The 17,466-nt window shown below is 35.5% G+C and overlaps 1 protein-coding gene and 1 pseudogene across 3 annotated transcripts; one reads left to right on the forward strand and one right to left on the reverse strand.

Moving 5' to 3' along the window:
• Nucleotides 1–1,392: 1,392 nt before the first annotated feature.
• On the forward strand, nucleotides 1,393–4,114 carry LOC143590874 (ETHYLENE INSENSITIVE 3-like 1 protein pseudogene; annotated as a pseudogene). The gene is made up of 2 exons (XR_013145565.1): nucleotides 1,393–1,594; nucleotides 1,958–4,114. The product of XR_013145565.1 is annotated as an ETHYLENE INSENSITIVE 3-like 1 protein pseudogene (transcript).
• A 2,368-nt stretch (nucleotides 4,115–6,482) lies between these two features.
• On the reverse strand, nucleotides 6,483–14,475 carry LOC143590873 (protein NAP1-like). 2 transcript variants are annotated; one of them, XM_077071223.1, is made up of 23 exons: nucleotides 14,038–14,475; nucleotides 13,877–13,951; nucleotides 13,711–13,791; nucleotides 12,823–12,903; nucleotides 12,646–12,728; nucleotides 12,454–12,538; nucleotides 12,235–12,360; nucleotides 11,981–12,088; nucleotides 11,798–11,842; nucleotides 11,572–11,714; nucleotides 11,327–11,459; nucleotides 11,137–11,247; nucleotides 10,963–11,041; nucleotides 10,693–10,886; nucleotides 10,477–10,622; nucleotides 10,302–10,383; nucleotides 10,096–10,206; nucleotides 9,899–10,024; nucleotides 9,655–9,794; nucleotides 9,472–9,568; nucleotides 7,841–8,832; nucleotides 7,536–7,748; nucleotides 6,483–7,333 (listed from the first exon to the last, which is right to left on the reverse strand). In XM_077071223.1, the coding sequence occupies exons 1-23, from the start codon at nucleotides 14,449–14,451 to the stop codon at nucleotides 6,850–6,852; spliced, it is 4,149 nt and encodes a 1,382-aa protein (XP_076927338.1). In that variant the 5' UTR covers nucleotides 14,452–14,475; the 3' UTR covers nucleotides 6,483–6,849. The 2 variants fall into 2 exon arrangements, with proteins under 2 accessions (XP_076927338.1, XP_076927337.1); XM_077071222.1 differs by lacking the exons at nucleotides 13,711–13,791; nucleotides 13,877–13,951; nucleotides 14,038–14,475 and having other exon boundaries at nucleotides 6,485–7,333; nucleotides 12,806–12,834.
• Nucleotides 14,476–17,466: the final 2,991 nt, after the last annotated feature.

The raw sequence follows: 17,466 nt of genomic DNA on the forward strand, positions 1-17,466 counted from the left end.
ACGACAACAGAACTCGTGGTCGTCGGAGCTACACATCGTCCGGCGGCCTGAGATCTAATCTGACCAACGGAAACCAAAGGTTTAGGGTTTGTTTCTTCTTCCGATCTCTTTTTCTTAGCGAATGTACAGTCATTATCTTCAATCGATGACGAAGATGATGACACAATAATCTCTCCGGCATAGTTTTAAAATCAATACCGTTGAAAGCTTTTTAATTTGTATTAATTTCATGAAATCGGTGTTGCTAGCAACATTATGGACTGTGGAATAAATCTGGAAATCGAAATCGATATGGCAGGGATGAGCTATGAGAGAGAGAGAGAGTAAATTGAAGATTAGAAAAAAAAAATTAGCCACGTCATAAAAGAATTGCCACCTAAACATACACATCATTAAATAAATGCCATGTCTGCAAAAAAATTAACGGAGTTAAGCTCCGTTAAGTTCAGGAGTGCTAGAAACAAATAGGGTGAAAGTTAGGAGTGGTGGGAAACAAATCATTAATTGGGAGTGTTATCTACCAATGAGTAGAAATTGGGAGTATTAAAAACCAATATCTCATTATAAAACTACGTTACAACATAAATCATATCCTAAGGTGTGTTCAAGTACTAAAATGAGCCACTAGAATGAATAAATATCATATTGGAGTCTACACGTGGTATGTAGATTTTAGTTAAATCGATAACCATACCAAATCATACGTTATGGTATTAGTGATCAAAAACTTATTTACTTTTGTATACATATAAAACAGTCATCATATGAGTTAACAATTTTCACAAACATGTTAACACTTGCAAAATCACTTGCTTTTATAAAGCCACGTCATTAAATTAGCTTCACCGTTACACGTTGTTACTTACATGTCCAAGCTGTGAGTCATTATTTAAGATGCCAGCATGCACTATTTGAACATATTCCACCGCAAACGGTAAGACCATACTAATCACTCTGATACATCAAACACGTATCTAACGTAACAGTCATCAATAAATCAGACAGTTAGCCGCCATATTAGACCAAAATAATAAATAAAAAAAACCCAAATTGGGAATATATTCAATAAAAAGATTACTTATATTCCGAAATAAAACACATTTTACTTAAAAGCTTTTAGAATCAATTAATTCAATTTGCTTTTAGTTTTTACATAAATACACTTTCTTTGTTATAACTTATAAAGTAACTTTAAAGATATTTGTAATTGTATAGCTGTGCTCCTAAAAGTAAAAAGACGACTAATAATACGTGTACTTACCTTATTTGTGGCAATACGATACCCCCATTAATTCATTAATTCTCTCTCTTCTCTTCCAGCCTCCACAAAAGCAGCCGAAGACGACTTTCTTTCATTTTTCTTTCAGATGCCCATAATAATCTTCTTCAGTATTCTTCATTCTGGTAAGACTTCATTTCTTCACTCATCTTTTATTCATTATTTTCAATCTTTATTCAAAACCCACTTCAGTTTTCCATCAAACTCAAAACCCTTTTCATGGTTTTCCATAATTTTCTGATTTCGATCTGGGTTTCGTTGCTGCTATTCGATCTATGCCTATTTCGATCTGGGTTTGTTTTAATTTGATTAAAGGTGGGTTTTTTGGATTGATTGTGAATCAACCCTTTATGATGATTATTAATTGAAGTTGTAATTGTTTTGATGGATTGATTATTGTTATACTTTTTGATTAGATCTATGAAACTGAAATCTGTTATGATTGGGATTATATGTATGTTTGTTTTTAAAAATTATATAATAAAAGGAATCTTTAAGGTCAAATTGGATGTATTTTCTTTGTGTATGTATATTATTAATCTGTTGTTGTTAAAGCTATAGTATTAGTGTTAAAAATTGAAACTTTTGAGCATAAGAAGCCTAGCTTAGATATGATTTTTATGTTTTTAACTGATCTTGTGTTATTAGATGAATGATATGATTTTGGATTTCTTGCAGGGTAAAAGATATAATCGATCTACGATTTATGTGACCGTGTGACGGTGTGAGTGATTAAAGTGGTATTTAAGTTTAAGTTTATCGAATCGGAATACTTTCTTGATTTGTGATTTATGGGGATCTTTGAAGAGATGGGGTTTTATGGGAATCTTGATCTCCTTTCGGGTGCTAATAACTGTGAGGGAGAACAACAACGCGCTCCTGAACCCGAGCCCGTGGAGGAAGATTACAGTGATGAAGAAATGGATGTTGATGAGCTGGAACGAAGGATGTGGCGAGATCGTATGCTGTTAAGGCGGTTAAAAGATCAGAATAAGGGAAAAGACGGGATTGATACCACTAAGCAACGTCAGTCTCAAGAACAAGCGAGACGAAAGAAAATGTCTCGGGCCCAAGATGGGATCTTGAAATACATGCTCAAGATGATGGAAGTTTGCAAGGCTCAAGGGTTTGTTTATGGGATCATTCCGGAAAACGGGAAGCCCGTTAGCGGGGCGTCTGATAACCTCCGGGCCTGGTGGAAGGAAAAGGTCAGGTTTGACCGAAACGGGCCCGCTGCAATTTCGAAATACCAAGCGGATCACTCGATTCCCGGGAAGGACGATGATAGTTTGACACCGGTTTCCACCCCGCACACGTTGCAAGAGCTTCAAGACACGACTCTCGGGTCGTTATTGTCTGCTTTGATGCAGCATTGTGACCCACCACAGAGGCGGTTCCCGTTGGAGAAGGGTGTGGCACCACCGTGGTGGCCCACTGGGAATGAAGAATGGTGGTCACAGCTCGGGTTACCGAAGGAAAACGGGACCCCACCATATAAGAAACCGCATGATCTCAAAAAGGCGTGGAAAGTTGGGGTTTTAACTGCTGTGATTAAGCATATGTCGCCTGATATTGCAAAGATTCGGAAGCTTGTTAGACAATCTAAATGTTTGCAAGATAAAATGACGGCTAAAGAAAGCGCCACTTGGCTTGCTATTATCAACCAGGAAGAAGCTATAGCAGGCGGGCCCAGGACCGGGCCCGGGTCTGGATCCGGTTCGTTTTATGTTGCCGACGCTAGTGATTATGATGTGGAGGGTGTGGAAGATGATCAGCCCATAGAAGTGGAAGAGTGCAAATCGCAGCCCGTTGAGGTTACTAATATTTACAACCTCGGGATGATGGGCCCGCAACTGGGTCAACTTGGTCAAGTCAAAGGTGAGCTTGTTGAAATCCCGAGCCCGGAAAACTTTGTGGTTCAGAAAAGGAAGCAAGTATCTGATGACCAGCAGCCACCAAAGAATTACACATGTGAGTTTTCTCAATGTCCGTATAGTGACACGCGTCTCGGGTTTACTGACCGAGTGTCAAGAAACAATCATCAGATGAATTGTCAGTATCGCCCTTCGCCTAACCCGAATCATAACCCGCCTCGTGGGTCCACTCTAAGCTTCCAAATGAAAGAACCCGTGTTCACTCTGCCGTCATTTGGTCAACCCAAAATAAGCACGGGTCAACCCATTAACCCGGATGTTGCAGCTGCATTTAGTGCCACTTCACAGTTTGGACTTCCAGGCGATGGTCAACGTGCTATTTCTGACCTCATGTCGTTTTACGACACTAATCACCAAAACACCAACCGAAATCTCAATCCCACGAATCTCGACGTTATCGCTGACCTTCAGAAGCAAAAGTTCCCGATCCAGCTCGATGATGACTTTTTTAGTCAAGGTGTGGTCGAGTCAAACATGAGTTCCGCTCAGTCAACGTTTATGCCAACAGGTTTTCAGTTTGACAACAAAACAACATACAACCCTACATTCGACGCAAACAATAATTTGGATTTCAGATTCGTGTCGCAGTCCCCGTTCAATCTAGGAGGTGTGGACTTTTCCGGCGAGTCAAACCCAAACCCGACCCCGGATATGTCCTTGTGGTACCTCTGAAGTCATTACCATTACCATTACCCTTACCATTATCATTATCATCATAATCATCATCATGATCCAATAGTATTATAGTATGAAGTTAGTTGTTATATTTGAAATGATGCTTGTTATAATTACAAAACTCTTTCTATGCACTCGTGTTTTTCATGTTTCTTGTGACCAAAATGAATACTTGTGTAATTATATTGTGGTGGATTATATGAATTATTGGTGGCTAGTTTTTGTGTGTTTGGATTATTATTATTATTATTATTATTATTATTATTATTATGTAATAGTAACATGTGTTTTGTCATCATGTAGACAAAGGAAAAGGTGAAGGCATGTGGGGGGTTGTTGGGTTAGTGATAAAGGTTGAAACCAATTGACTAAAAGATTAGGTAACAATAACATGTGACTTTGTTTGGGTTCCAAAGGTTTGGGGCCCAGATATGGATAGAATTTAGGAAGATGCTAAGTAGCTGGATGGATGGCCACTAACCAACAAAACATAACTTCATGGGTGGTGGATAAAGTCATCAATGGCTGTTTTGACTTCTTATGCTATTGTGGTGTTTGTGCACTATTATGGGTGTGTTTTGGACCTAATTGTTACTATTTTTGTTGATTTTTGTGGTGATTGATTAGGGAAATTATGTTTCTCTTGTCAAATCATGAATTATGTTCATAAACTAGTCTCAAATTTGTGACTTTTTTTTTATTGTGTGGTGGTTAGTGAGTGGATCATGGTTGAATTATATGCCTATTCATTTTTTATAATATTATATTTCTTTTATATCCGGAAAAAACGTGCTAGGTTAAAACGAGTCACAATTATTACATTAGATTGTGACACGAAAAGAAATAAAACAATCTGAATTTTGTTATATGCGTTTCCTATTTAGAGACTGTTGTAACATTCGCACGTGTTTCTTTATATCACCTGATGTTATTTTCAAGAAGTCGTGTCCAGGTGTTTCACAAGACCGTTTAACTTAATATTGTATCTACTTATTGATTAAGATGATAATCTAAAATTCTTGTTGGTCGATGATCTCAATGAAATTTAACTTTATTTTATTTGTTTTTTCTGATTAGGGCGATAATCTAGAGTTCTTATGTGTCAACGTGATCTAAGTGAAGATTTAACTAAATTATCTAATTTAGGTGTTAGAGATACTCCAATACCAGTACATGAAAATGACATATCGTTTCTATAATCTTTTCTTAGCTCCTAATAGGCAGCAAATGAATAATTATAGTCATAGAAAGGATAAACATAAAAATTATGATAAGGCATCAAAGGTTTTTTTTTTATTAGTGAATAGATGTTTTATCGATGATGTGAGTTCTTGAAGACAACTAGATAAAGGTTAAAAATCTCATGGGCCGTATAGATTTGTCTTAGACTCCTAGCTTAGGTTATGTGTTGTGGGATAACTAGCAAGAACTAGTTATCGCACCACGTCAACAATGGAGTTTAATATAACTAACGTGTTGTGGGTTAACTATGTTCAACTAATATATAAAATATAAGGAAAAAAATAAAAAGAAAATAAGTGTGAGTGTTTAAATATGATTGGTGAGTTTGGTGTGAATCCCTCCATCAAGAGAGGATGACGTTCGTTGTTGACATAGCGCTGGGGGGGGATGGCTAGGAGCCATGATTAGTTGAGTGTTTTATGGTTTAACGGCGCCATGGAAGGTTGACTAGGACCATGGCGCCTAATTTCTTTTTCCACAACGGAGAGCCTTAGTCTTGGTGTTTTGGTTTTGTCCTACCCGTATGTTATATTGTTTGATGTTATTCCTAGGTGTTGGTGCTACTTATTTTTTATGTGTTTCATGATTATAAAATTTATGTTATAAAATCTGTGTTACTTATACTTTTATATTTTTATACTGTAATGTAAAAGAGGGGTTTTCCTACACGGAAGTCTCCTGTTGAACTAGTGAACTAATAACTTTGTCAAAATATACAACCTCAACAAGTGAACAACCTACTCTTATTCTTAATACAGTTATTAGAAGGTGTCTAAACTGTTGTGTTCTAAAGTTTAGATTTTTTATACTATTGGATCAAATGTGACTAGGTCCTAAAAATACTATCTTAATTTTATAAATGGTAACACAAATATATTCTAAAAGGTACCAAAAGTTTAGTAGTTTCTAAGGTACAATTTTTTGACTTTAGGTTAGGATGAAGATATTGAATTTAATTGGATGTTGATGTTTAACTATAATTTAAGTTACTGATGATGTAGTAAGATTATTTAATAACAACTTGTGTTGTTTTATTTAACATCTTGTGTTTAGATTACGAATTTGATAGCTGCAAGACTTATCTACTATTCAGCACGATAATCATCTAGAATAAACGCAACATATGTGAAGTTAAAACTAAGGGGCTGTTTGGTTCATTCGGATATGAATGACTCTGAATGAACCTCTGTTCCATTCAGCAACAAGTCTGAATGATTCAGACCTAATTTAACCATTCAGATGTTTTTCTGTTTGGAACCAAACAGTCTGAAGTCTGAATGAATCAGATGTTTACATCTGAATGGTTCCATTCAGATGTAAACAAACAGCCCCTAAGGTTGTTTAAAAAACTTATGGTTCAAATCTAGCTCTAAACTCGTTTAAAAAATGGCTCATTTAACGCTCAATTTATATACTCTTATTTATGTGTATGTTTTATATTATTTTTAATTTTACATACATCAGTTCTGTGAAAACTACAAAATACAAAAAATACGCAAGCTAGCTCAAGCTTTTTATCAGCCGAGCTTGAGCTCAACATTTCAACCTGTTAAGACAAAAGAGCCCGAGTCCAAGCCCAACATGGCTCGGATTGTTTACAGCTATACTTACAAGATAAAGGTATCATTCATTGATTAAACTCAAATTCACTAACTTGTTCACTCAAAGTAAGACACTGGTACGAGAATAACACACATGATTTGTATTACAATAACCGCTCTATTTGTAAGAAATGGGACCCGATCTTGACACAGCAAATCTTGGCAACGGACTGGGCCCTCGGCTGCCAGATGTCGACCCCTCAACAGACTTCACTTTTTGACTGGAACTATAATCCAACGGACCAGACCGTCTTCCATTTCTATGTTTGTGATCAGCACCTCGTGTATGCCCATCATAGGGCTGATCTGGACCATGTGCTGATCCAGGCCTGAAGTAACCTGAATCATGGCTTGATTGTGGTGTTGAGTCACCATAAGGATGCCTAATGGCAGGTGATGCATGACCAACAGAGATAGCTGGCGAACTGCGTGGTGATATACTCAGAAGTGCCAGAGGGTTAGAAGGGGAATTTCCATAGTATTGACTGTATATTGACCGAAGGATTGCGTAAGGAACGTGCATTACAAGTGTCGTTCGTGGTAGGTATGGAGAGGTTTCACATAATTGGTCCAAAAATATTAGCTTTGCCACCATATGAGACCTGCATAAGAAAGTATACAAGACTTTAAAGTCTATAGTTAATGCATAAAACTTCCTAAGTCATGTTATTGGAAATTAAATTATTCTTGAAATAATATAATTTGTTTAATCATATTTGGTGGTTATAAGTTCACCCCAACCTGTTATAACCCGCACAAAAGAATTAACATTTTTGGCCCTGACACAATAATCGCCCATTTTACCTGTCGATTTCATTCCAGGAATCAAGTGCAATCCCTGCGGATATTTTGACAAAGAGGTGTATGGTTGACTTTATGTTTGACTCAACAGACGTGTAATCTGGCATTTCAGGCTCTACAGTGTCTCCAGCATGGCCGTTTGAATACAGCCGTCTCTGTCTATACTCTCTTTCAACTCTAACTAGCTCACTTCCAGCAATCACAGCAGAAATACACCTGCCAATTAAAGTATGATAAAAAACCCTCAAATTTTTAACGTATTAACATTGTTATTTAATCGATTAGTCGAATCTCACAAAGCACTTTACCTTGCCAAACAGTGAATATTGGTGTTGAAACCACCCGTATCAATGTTAAAGGCAGTCGTATTCCAAATACTAGAAGTCATAAAAGTGGCAAATAAGTAAGGTAGCAACCCCCAAGAATTATCAGTAGCACCACCAACATCCTCCAATATTTCTCTAACCCACTCAGAATCATGATCAACTGCCACCCCAACACCATTAGCCACTCGTCTCATCCTCCTAATTTCCTTTTTCTCAGGTATTTCAACGGGTAAATGTGTTGTAACCGCGGTTAACAACGAGTGTATCAACGGTGCACCATCAACAAGCATGGCTCCACCAGCTTCTGCTAAAAGTGAGTCAAAAGCAATGGCTTGACCCGCTTGAATACAAAACCCAATAACAGTTTCCACATCGATTATCTGTCTTACGTTTGCTTCTCGTTCTATACGGTCACCTGTGTGAATGCTGCCCAAAACCGCCTCTAATGCTTCCCGGTTTGCCCTTAGTGACGTGTCAATGCAGTTCAAAAGGGCGGCTGTGTGTTCCTTCATCATCCGATCAAGCCGGTCAACTCCGTACCCGCCAAAGGTACGGACAAAAGCCTGTAGTTCTTTAACGTCAGTTACCGCCTCTGCAAAATAACCACCAACGGGCCGGGTACTTTTGAAGCATTTATGAAGCGGTGCGAAGAGAATCCCGGCTCTCGAAACGTCTTTCACTATGTTTTCAACGTACCAGTTGCACACGGCCTCGATGGCAGACCCCGTGTGTTGGTCAGCGGGTTTATCGAATGTGTGTAAAGATGAAACGGGCCCACAGAAGGACTCGGTTAACAAGACTTCACGCATACCCTGTGTGAGGTCCATGCTGATGTGTTGTTCTGCCAGGTGGATTATGCTGACGTGTCTACGGATTAGTGATTCAAGAACTGTGGGTCGTTGAAGATCAGTATCCGATTTCAATACTGCATGTAACCTTCTCCTGAAGTTCCCGAGTATGCATTCTCTCATGTACTGATTTCAAACAATTTTGACCCATATAATAATAATAATAAAAAAAAATAACGATAATAATAATAGTAATAATAAAGGAACATATACATACCCATGCAAAACTAAATTTCATATATGCGCTTACAAAGTAGTAAAAATATCAAATATACAATTCATTGAAAATAATCTAAAAAATGGCCATTTTAGCATGTTTCTTAAACTTTAAAATGTCATATATGCCCATCTTTAACTACACTTTTTTATTACCCATTATAGCTTAATTTCTTCACCCGTTTTTAACTTAATTTTGTTTCTACCCATAAACAATAGTTTTCTCAAATATTATATTTAACTTTCTCGTTTTCTTTTATAGCATACATACATTCGAGTTCAGCATACAGATTTGACTCATTGACTGTTTGATTATTTACCACTGAGAGTAGAAAAAGATTAGAGACGAAGATTTATATGGATTGTTTATCGTCGATATAATGGAAAGGGGTAGAACTCTCGTTAAGTAAAGTTCATTAAAGTTGGGTATATATGATATTGTTAGTTTTGCTTGGGTATATATTAAAATTTTCAATTTGTGAGGGTATATATGAATCTAATCCTAATATTAACAATGAATAAGACGATTTGGGTTATAACTGATTTTACCTCCCTCAAGACGAATACATGATTCAAAACACAAATAGGCTCCATATCATTCAAAACTGAACAAAGATTTGTTAACCTTTGCATTGCAGCTTCTAACCTGTAAACAGACACAAATAGCATACATGAATGCTTGTGTGACACTGTGACACTCAGAAAACATAAAATAATGCTGAGGTGGCTTACATTTTAATGGAATTGTTATTTTCAGGATAACTTTCATGGCCTGGCAACTGCAAACCGGCTACGCCCCTTGGAGATTTTGCTGAAGGAATTGAAAGTCTAGATGTCATGTTCATGAGAATTGCTGCCTGCTCTGGAAGAAGCTGATAATTTAACCGTTCATAGTCAGTCTTACGCATGAGTATTTGATAATTAATACTAATTGATAATTAACTTGTAATTTGTAAAGGGTAAAGAAGTAACCAACCTGCATCTCCAAAGAACCAAAACCTCCTTCAGAATCAAGGATGTTGATTAGCCCTTCCAATCCTCCCATTATGGACTCGATTAGAGACTCGACGTATAAGACAGCATCTCGAGCAATTCTAGTTAGCTGCATTCAACCAATTAACGGGTCAAATTTGAATTGACCCGATTCCCATAAATTAGGCTGAGTAGAAATACCTCTTCTGGAACAATGGTGGAGGCACATTCTGGAAAGCTACTAGCAACACCGAGCCATGCACAGCAATGTTGGGGCCGCCCCTCGGGTCCAAACATGGTATTTCTAAAAACCTGTGTCATCATTGTTATTAATAATAATAATAATAATAACATTAATAATAATAATAATATAATTATTATTATTCAAGTAGAAAGCTAAAACATACAGTTGTAAGATGTTGATGGTAGAAATAGAGGTTTTTCAGACTCCCGTGTTTCGAAAGCTGAGATTCAAGTTCATCAACACATCTGGTTTGACAGTTGGCACATCCAATTAGCATAATATAAGATTTGGCATAATTATATTAAGTAAATAACTTCCATATTAAAACTATATAGTACCTGGACCAATTGTATAAAGCATTTCCTTCAGATAACAATCCTTCTTTTCCAGTAGACACTGTTGCTTTCTCCAAATGTCTAATATTAATAGATGACCGTGCAGATGTAACAATCATCAAAATTGATAACCAGTCTTTACGCAATTCCTGCTTATAGTAAGTAAAATATGTAAACTAACCGATATAATAATCTTTCATGATTAAATGAACCACTTACCGACAGATCACATGTGATAGCAGAGATATTTTCACCCTGCGGTTTTGGAATATTCTCAAGATGCTCAACCACTCTTTGAAAAAGCCCTTTTAGAGTGGAGTCCAGGTCAAGCGCCACCATACCAGGCGTGTTGAGCAAAAACCGAATACGACCCGCTGATGATGATAGATAAGATAAAGCATATCCTCTCACCGCTGCCAGTGTCAATATTGTAAATCTCACAAGAAAAAATAACAAGCATATAACAGATTTAACAGTTTGCATTGTTACCTGCAATATATTTGCGTACAAGACAGCAAAGGCGGTCCATTCCATCTAGCAAGAATCCTATAGTGGGATCACTTGCATTCTGCAGCAAGAAGTTGTAAAATGAAAGCTTGTTAATTACTTAAACTGGTCATAAAAATAAAGAAAAAGAACATATCGTGCTGTATGATGTCATACTATTTCTACTGCTACTATACGATTGGCCTTTGATTTTGAAGAACTAATTCCAACATGTTGAAAGTACCATAAGACTTCGCTTTGTGCCAACGCCAGTGCAGAAAATACCATCTGTAAAGCAAGCAAGTTGCAACGGTTCAAAAATTTTATAAAAGAATTATGGAAAAATATTATAGTATGTAGAATATACCTGAATATTAGGAGCCAATAAACTTGGTTGGTCCGTAAAGAAGAGAACCATTCTTCCAATCTCTTGTTTTAATAATATTCTCCTCTCATGATGAATTGCATCACACGATAAAACCGCTTGCTCATTCACTTCACTGCAGTAAATAAATAATCATACAAACGATAAATATTAATTACATTTTATCAGATAGAAGAGTGCAAGCTATTATTATTATTTTCATGCTATACTTCTAACTTCTTTAATACCTTATCATTTTCTCAACTTGCTTTGCGACACTATATTCCAAATCCGCTTCTTTTTGCTTCGTGCGCCCAGATTTTGCCATTTTCTTTGATTCTAATATTCGTGGCAATACGTATAACAGATAGTCCTCATGCAACAATATATACTGTGTTACAAGAATAAAACAATCATTACTTTCTTCAAAAATAACAGAGATAGAGTCAAGACGAGATATAATTTAGTGAGTACCTCATCCCTATATAAAGTAAGAACTAAATTTTCCTTCAGTACAACCTGCACATATCGCAAGAAAATATCAGCAAGAAGATAGTGAAGTACAGCAAGAAAATAAAAACTTTAGATAATTCAACTACACATAGTTGATAATAATATAAACAAATGGTAACACATTCAAAAGTTCAGAAATGGCACCATAGCAATATCAATGCTGGTTACTCTAAGAAGCTCATCAGGACAGACAAGATAGCCAAACAGTGCCCATTCCCTATAAGATGTTACATTTGCTAAATCTTGAGCTCTCTGTGAAAAACAAAACATAAAGTGGATAAGAAACACACACAAGATTCGTGTGTGTGTGTGTGTGTGAGTGAATCCATATGTAATTATAATATGCAGATCATTATGATCTCATAAAGGTGTGCTAAGTAATGCAAAAAAATGAGTACCATTGGATGTGCAGAGTTTGTGAGGATGTCGGGGTATCTAGGATGAAAAGGACTAAGAAAACCCTCGTTTCTAAGCTTGCGTGTATCTGTAGACAAAAAGATAATGGGACCCACAGCCTCCAAGACCTGTAATAAATGGTTTAGCATTTAGCACACAGCAAATTAGTACTAAAAGACAGTCATAAGCTAAATCAAGAAGCTAACTATGTTACTAGTTACCTCCCCAATGCGAGGACTAACAAAACTCAGGTCTTCATGCAACCCCTTCAATGGTGGATCATATGCATCTATGTATTGAACCATCCTGTTAATTCAGGTGGAAAAAACAGAGACAGAGGGGGGGAGTTACTGATCAGATGAAAATACTTAGATGATTCTAAACAATAAGAATCATTTTCTCAATAATGATACCTATAATAAAAATCACAGTCTCGGTCATTTCTCAAGATGGCATGGAAAAGGTTGTACATTTGGAGCAACATTTTCCTTGGCAACTGTAGTCAAACAGTATAACAAATTTTCAGTCAATACCAGATGACAAATAAAATAAATAAAAAAACATCCATCATACATGGCCTATAGACTTGCCTTCTCAGAAAAGAGATTGACACGGACAAATGAACAAAAGAGATCCATAAATCCATGTAAGATAAGAGAATTCTGATGGGGCTGCAAACAGAGTTAAAAAACAAAGTATAATAAGAAATTGTGATCAGAAACCAACTTTACAAAATATTTTTGGTTATAGGTTGATGGTAAATAAAAACATTTATGAGTTAATCTATTTTTATAGTTTCAATGGTTGATGATAAAATTGTGTTTTGTTTATTTTGCAGTTATCACAAAATATGCATTTCTAATAATTATAGCAGAAACATAATGTAAACAAACTGAATGTTCATTGAACCATTCAATGGGAGTTTGTTCATGGTTTGTACATTTGATAAACAAACGAACATACATGAACACAGTTTTTTTTTCATTTAATTAAACAAACAAACATGAACAAGTGTCTAATTCGTTCATTTATGTTCGTTCGTTGGTTTATATCCATTAATTTATGTTCGTTTGTTTAATTGTTTAATATCGGTTCAAATATATTCATTCCTAATGAATTTAAAATCAATTTGAATTACGTATTTTACTAACCTTCATTTGGATATCTTGTTTGCTATTGAACTATTGGATGTAACGATCATGGTATTTCGGACTTTAACTTGGAATTATGTTCACTTTTGGTAGGTTTCAATTATGTCCGTTCATTTATATTCGTGAACCATTCATTTATAATAACAAGTGAACATAAATGAACACAAACATATACATTTGAACAAGCATGAACAATCAAATCCATTTGTTTAAGTGCCCATGTTTGTTCGTTCATTTGTTCAGTTAAAGTTAAATAAATGAACACGAACAAGCCCCGTTAATGTGGGTTCGATTTATTTACAGACCTAGAAATATTCAGTAACTTACCAGCAGGGTAATGACAGTGCTGCTGAGATCCAATATGAGTCGCAAAGCTTGTTCTCGAAACGCCATCATATCAAGAAGTAGCTACAAAATTTGATATTTAAAAATAAAAGTAATTAATGTTTAATAAGCATAATAATCATGGAAATTAATGAAGTAAACTCCAAACCTGAATCCATGGTTCCAAGCTTTGTAAGTGAATTTCAGCTTGATCATTTAAAGCATCCAAAGCAACCTTATCAACCTAAAAAAGAGTTATTATCAGTTTTAGCTTTTCCTGCAGTAAAAAGAAAACTACAAATAAATCCCAATAAACAATCTTATGCTTACACGTTCAAGCTGCAATTTACTATGATGTTCTGGAAACTTCTTTGAAAGCAGGATACATATCTTTGGACAATTTGGAAACACGCCCGCTTTCCAAAACGCTTCAGAAAACACACGACCAACTGAATCCGGATAATCCAACATTTGGTTCAATCTATAGATTTTCGCCATTAATCCTTGTGCAACTTGTGTAAGCTGATATACCCATTGCATGTTCAACCCCTTATGTGATACTCCAGGAAGCTGGAATGATACTTCTGAACCATTGTTCCGGGAGGTTCTAGACGGCATTGGAGTTCCCGTTTCTTGACTCAAGTATTCACTCCATCTTGAAGGACCTTCAACTTCCCTTGCTCTAGGGGAAGTTGATAACGCTTCTTGTGTTGATAAATTTAGTCTAGATTTTGGCATTTGCATGGCTTTTGTATAATCCAATTCTATTTATCTGTAATATGATAACTCACTTTCAGAAAAAAAAAACATTAAAAACAAATGTATTTGTAATAATAACCATCCTAATCATATAACTTTTATTCACTTATGTTCAATATCATAGTAAAATTCCAGCTAAACACTAATCCCTAGAGAATTAAGTAATTATGCTAATGAGATAAATTTGGTCACAGATCCAGCTCAAAGTTGCGTTTACAATGAAGTTTGTAAACAAAACAGAATAAACAGATAAGAGGGAAACCCTAAACTGAAACATGTAAGCAATTTAAAAATTAGGGTTCAACTTCAAACCCTAGTCATGTGCATTTCACTACAGGCATTGAATTTGCAACAAATCAATCAAACTGGATCGTAATTGTTAATAAACTGACAATTAACACTCCAATTTTGTCAAAACTTGCTCACGAATAACATCTGTATTTGTAACAATAATTATCCAGATAATATAACTTTATCTATTTATCATCAATATCATAGTAAAATGCCACCTACAGACTAAAAATCCTCAGAGAATTGAGTGTTAATGAGCCCAAGTCGAACCAGGGTGGGTTCGAGCTTCAGCATGAAGTTAAATAAGCCTATGATCGAGCCATGACCCGGGCTGAACTTAGGTCGAGCTCGGCTCAGGTCATTACAAATCAAGTTTTTTAGCTAGTTTTATTCGAGCTTTTACCGAGCGAGGTTTTTGAACAGCCCTGGACATGGATCATGTCTACAATGAATATTATAAACAAAACAGAATAAGCAAATAAAACAGAAACCATAAGCAGGTCCTCGTTCCATAAAGTCAACATTTGAAAATTAGGGCTCAGAGTTGAGACACAAGTCATGTGCATTTCACTAGAGGCATCGAATCAATCAAATTGAATCTGAATTATAAATAAATATGACAACTAACAGTCCAATTTGAACAGAACCTGGTCAGGATACCATCTACATTCAACTAAGTTTAGCGGAGATCGGTTAACTATAACGATTAAAAGAAGAAGAAAGTGAGATTGTATTGTATGTACCTTGAAGGATGACAATTGTTGACCAGCAAGCAAATGTGACCTGACCTGGGAGAGTGATGAAAATTTGGGGAATTATATTATATTATATTATATTACAGATCTGGATATTTGAGGTGAAATTAGGGTAGTAGGGAGTTGAGAGGAGAATGAGGTTGGTGATGTAATGATGATACATATACGCTGTACTCGGAGTTTGACGCCGACCAGACATAGGCATCATAACTACTCTACCGCCTTCCCTTCAATATCAAGTCAACAACTATTTCCAATTTTATTTTTATGTTTGCATGTTACTTTTTATTTTACTTTACTATACATGAATTACACCACTTTAATCTCATCTAGTAGACCTTGATTGTTTAAACCTCTAATATCACTAACTCAGTTACTATCAATATAAGTCGATCATTGGTTGTAGCTAAATTACAAAAAAGGTAAATGAACAAATGGTAACCGTTTTAACAGCTAACTAACACACTTTGTCATGAGGTATTGTTTCATTTCAACTGAAAGTTGTGATGGTTCCTTAACTACAATGAAAGTCTTTTGGTCTCATTTGCTACCCATTTTTAACACAACTGGAAACACACACTCGTTTTGGGGTTCGAATTAAAGAGCTTGAGAAAACCGTTAAATACATTGACTTGGTACATTCAGAGAGATTATCCAAGGTATTTAAAACAATGAAACTTAGCAATTTGTTTGTTGTAAATTTATTACTATTTTGAAAGATTTGTATATAAAAAGATAAAAACTTTTCTTAACCTATGAAATTGACGTGTGTTAAACTATATTTTATTTGTGTCTAATACATCAACTCTAACATAAAAAAGTTTAAAACAGTGTGCTTTCAATTTAACTCATTTATCAAAACAAGTCAAAGGATTTTATCAAGCAAATCAAAATGGGTTATACAAGTTATAAGTCATAACTCATTTATATATAGTCTAACAACCTATAAAACTGTTGTTGTTGCTTTGAAAAGAATATACGATGACACTTAATATTTCTTCATTAAATTTTGCACATTTTTTTAATGTATAACGATTTCTTTTTTAATATACTTTATAACTTTAGTTAGTGTATGCTTATGATACAAGAAATAAATGGTACCTAATGATTAAATGATAGAAAGCGATAGAAAAAAAGACGGTGATATAACAAGTGACAGTAATATTTTGGACTTTTGTAACATAGTTTAGTTTCCATATCTACCCTACCATGCTTTTCTTTTAGAATGTTTCTCAAACCCTATTTAGTATTATTTTATTTTTTTTTTAAACATCCTTCACTTTACTACTTTAGTGTTAGTTAAAGTTTATTACACATGAACCCATTACTTTTCCATAGCAAAAATCTATGGAGTGGTTGATTTCTTTTCTAATTACGAGCACTAGTATCTCTAATGAAATCTTCAATATATTTATCCTGTTTAACTAAGCTTAGCATTCTGATTATACCGACTCTGCAATACGAAACGCATGTGGAGTTGAGGATTATGTTACGAAATTGGTTTAAGGAGTACCAAATCCTGAAAAAAAAATATACAATAATAAAGACCTACAAATTCAATTTTGTTAAGTTGCCTCTCTTGGAGACATATCACTCCTGGTTAGATTTTTTTCCCTCATCGAGGTTCGAAATTAGTGTTGATCATATAACTCGAAGCATGTTTAAAAAACTCTAAAAAAATCAACTTGGTTGTCATTGATCTGACTCGATTAGTAAATGAACCGAGACCGAGTTGACCCTACCTAGTATTCGTAAGCAACCCTATTCAAAATTCAGTGACCTTCCGTATGAAAGTCACCCGTTGGGGGACACAAAGGCAAGTCCCACTAATCTTAGAGGAACCTCATCGATGGTCCTTTAGATTCTTTGGTCCAGTGGGTGGAATATGCCATTCGGGTTAAGCCCCTAAAGTCCCTCGGTCAACCCAAAAAACCGAGCAGAAAATCCTCAACAC

Source organism: Bidens hawaiensis, unplaced genomic scaffold (genome assembly GCF_021521415.1).
Source record: "Bidens hawaiensis isolate Kalapana, Puna unplaced genomic scaffold, B.hawaiensis_p1.1 tig00039030_1, whole genome shotgun sequence".
Taxonomy (NCBI): domain Eukaryota; kingdom Viridiplantae; phylum Streptophyta; class Magnoliopsida; order Asterales; family Asteraceae; genus Bidens; species Bidens hawaiensis.

Bases quoted from the DNA above. Each gene is read 5' to 3' on its own strand.
- LOC143590873 (XM_077071223.1), bottom strand. From the start codon at position 14,451: ATGCAAATGCCAAAATCTAGACTAAATTTATCAACACAAGAAGCGTTA. The intron at 13,792-13,876 runs GTTTGGAGTTTA...CAAATTTTGTAG, and splicing joins GCTTGGAACCATGGATTCAG to CTACTTCTTGATATGATGGC. The intron at 9,795-9,898 runs GTTGGTTACTTC...TTAAATTATCAG, and splicing joins TTGGTTCTTTGGAGATGCAG to CTTCTTCCAGAGCAGGCAGC.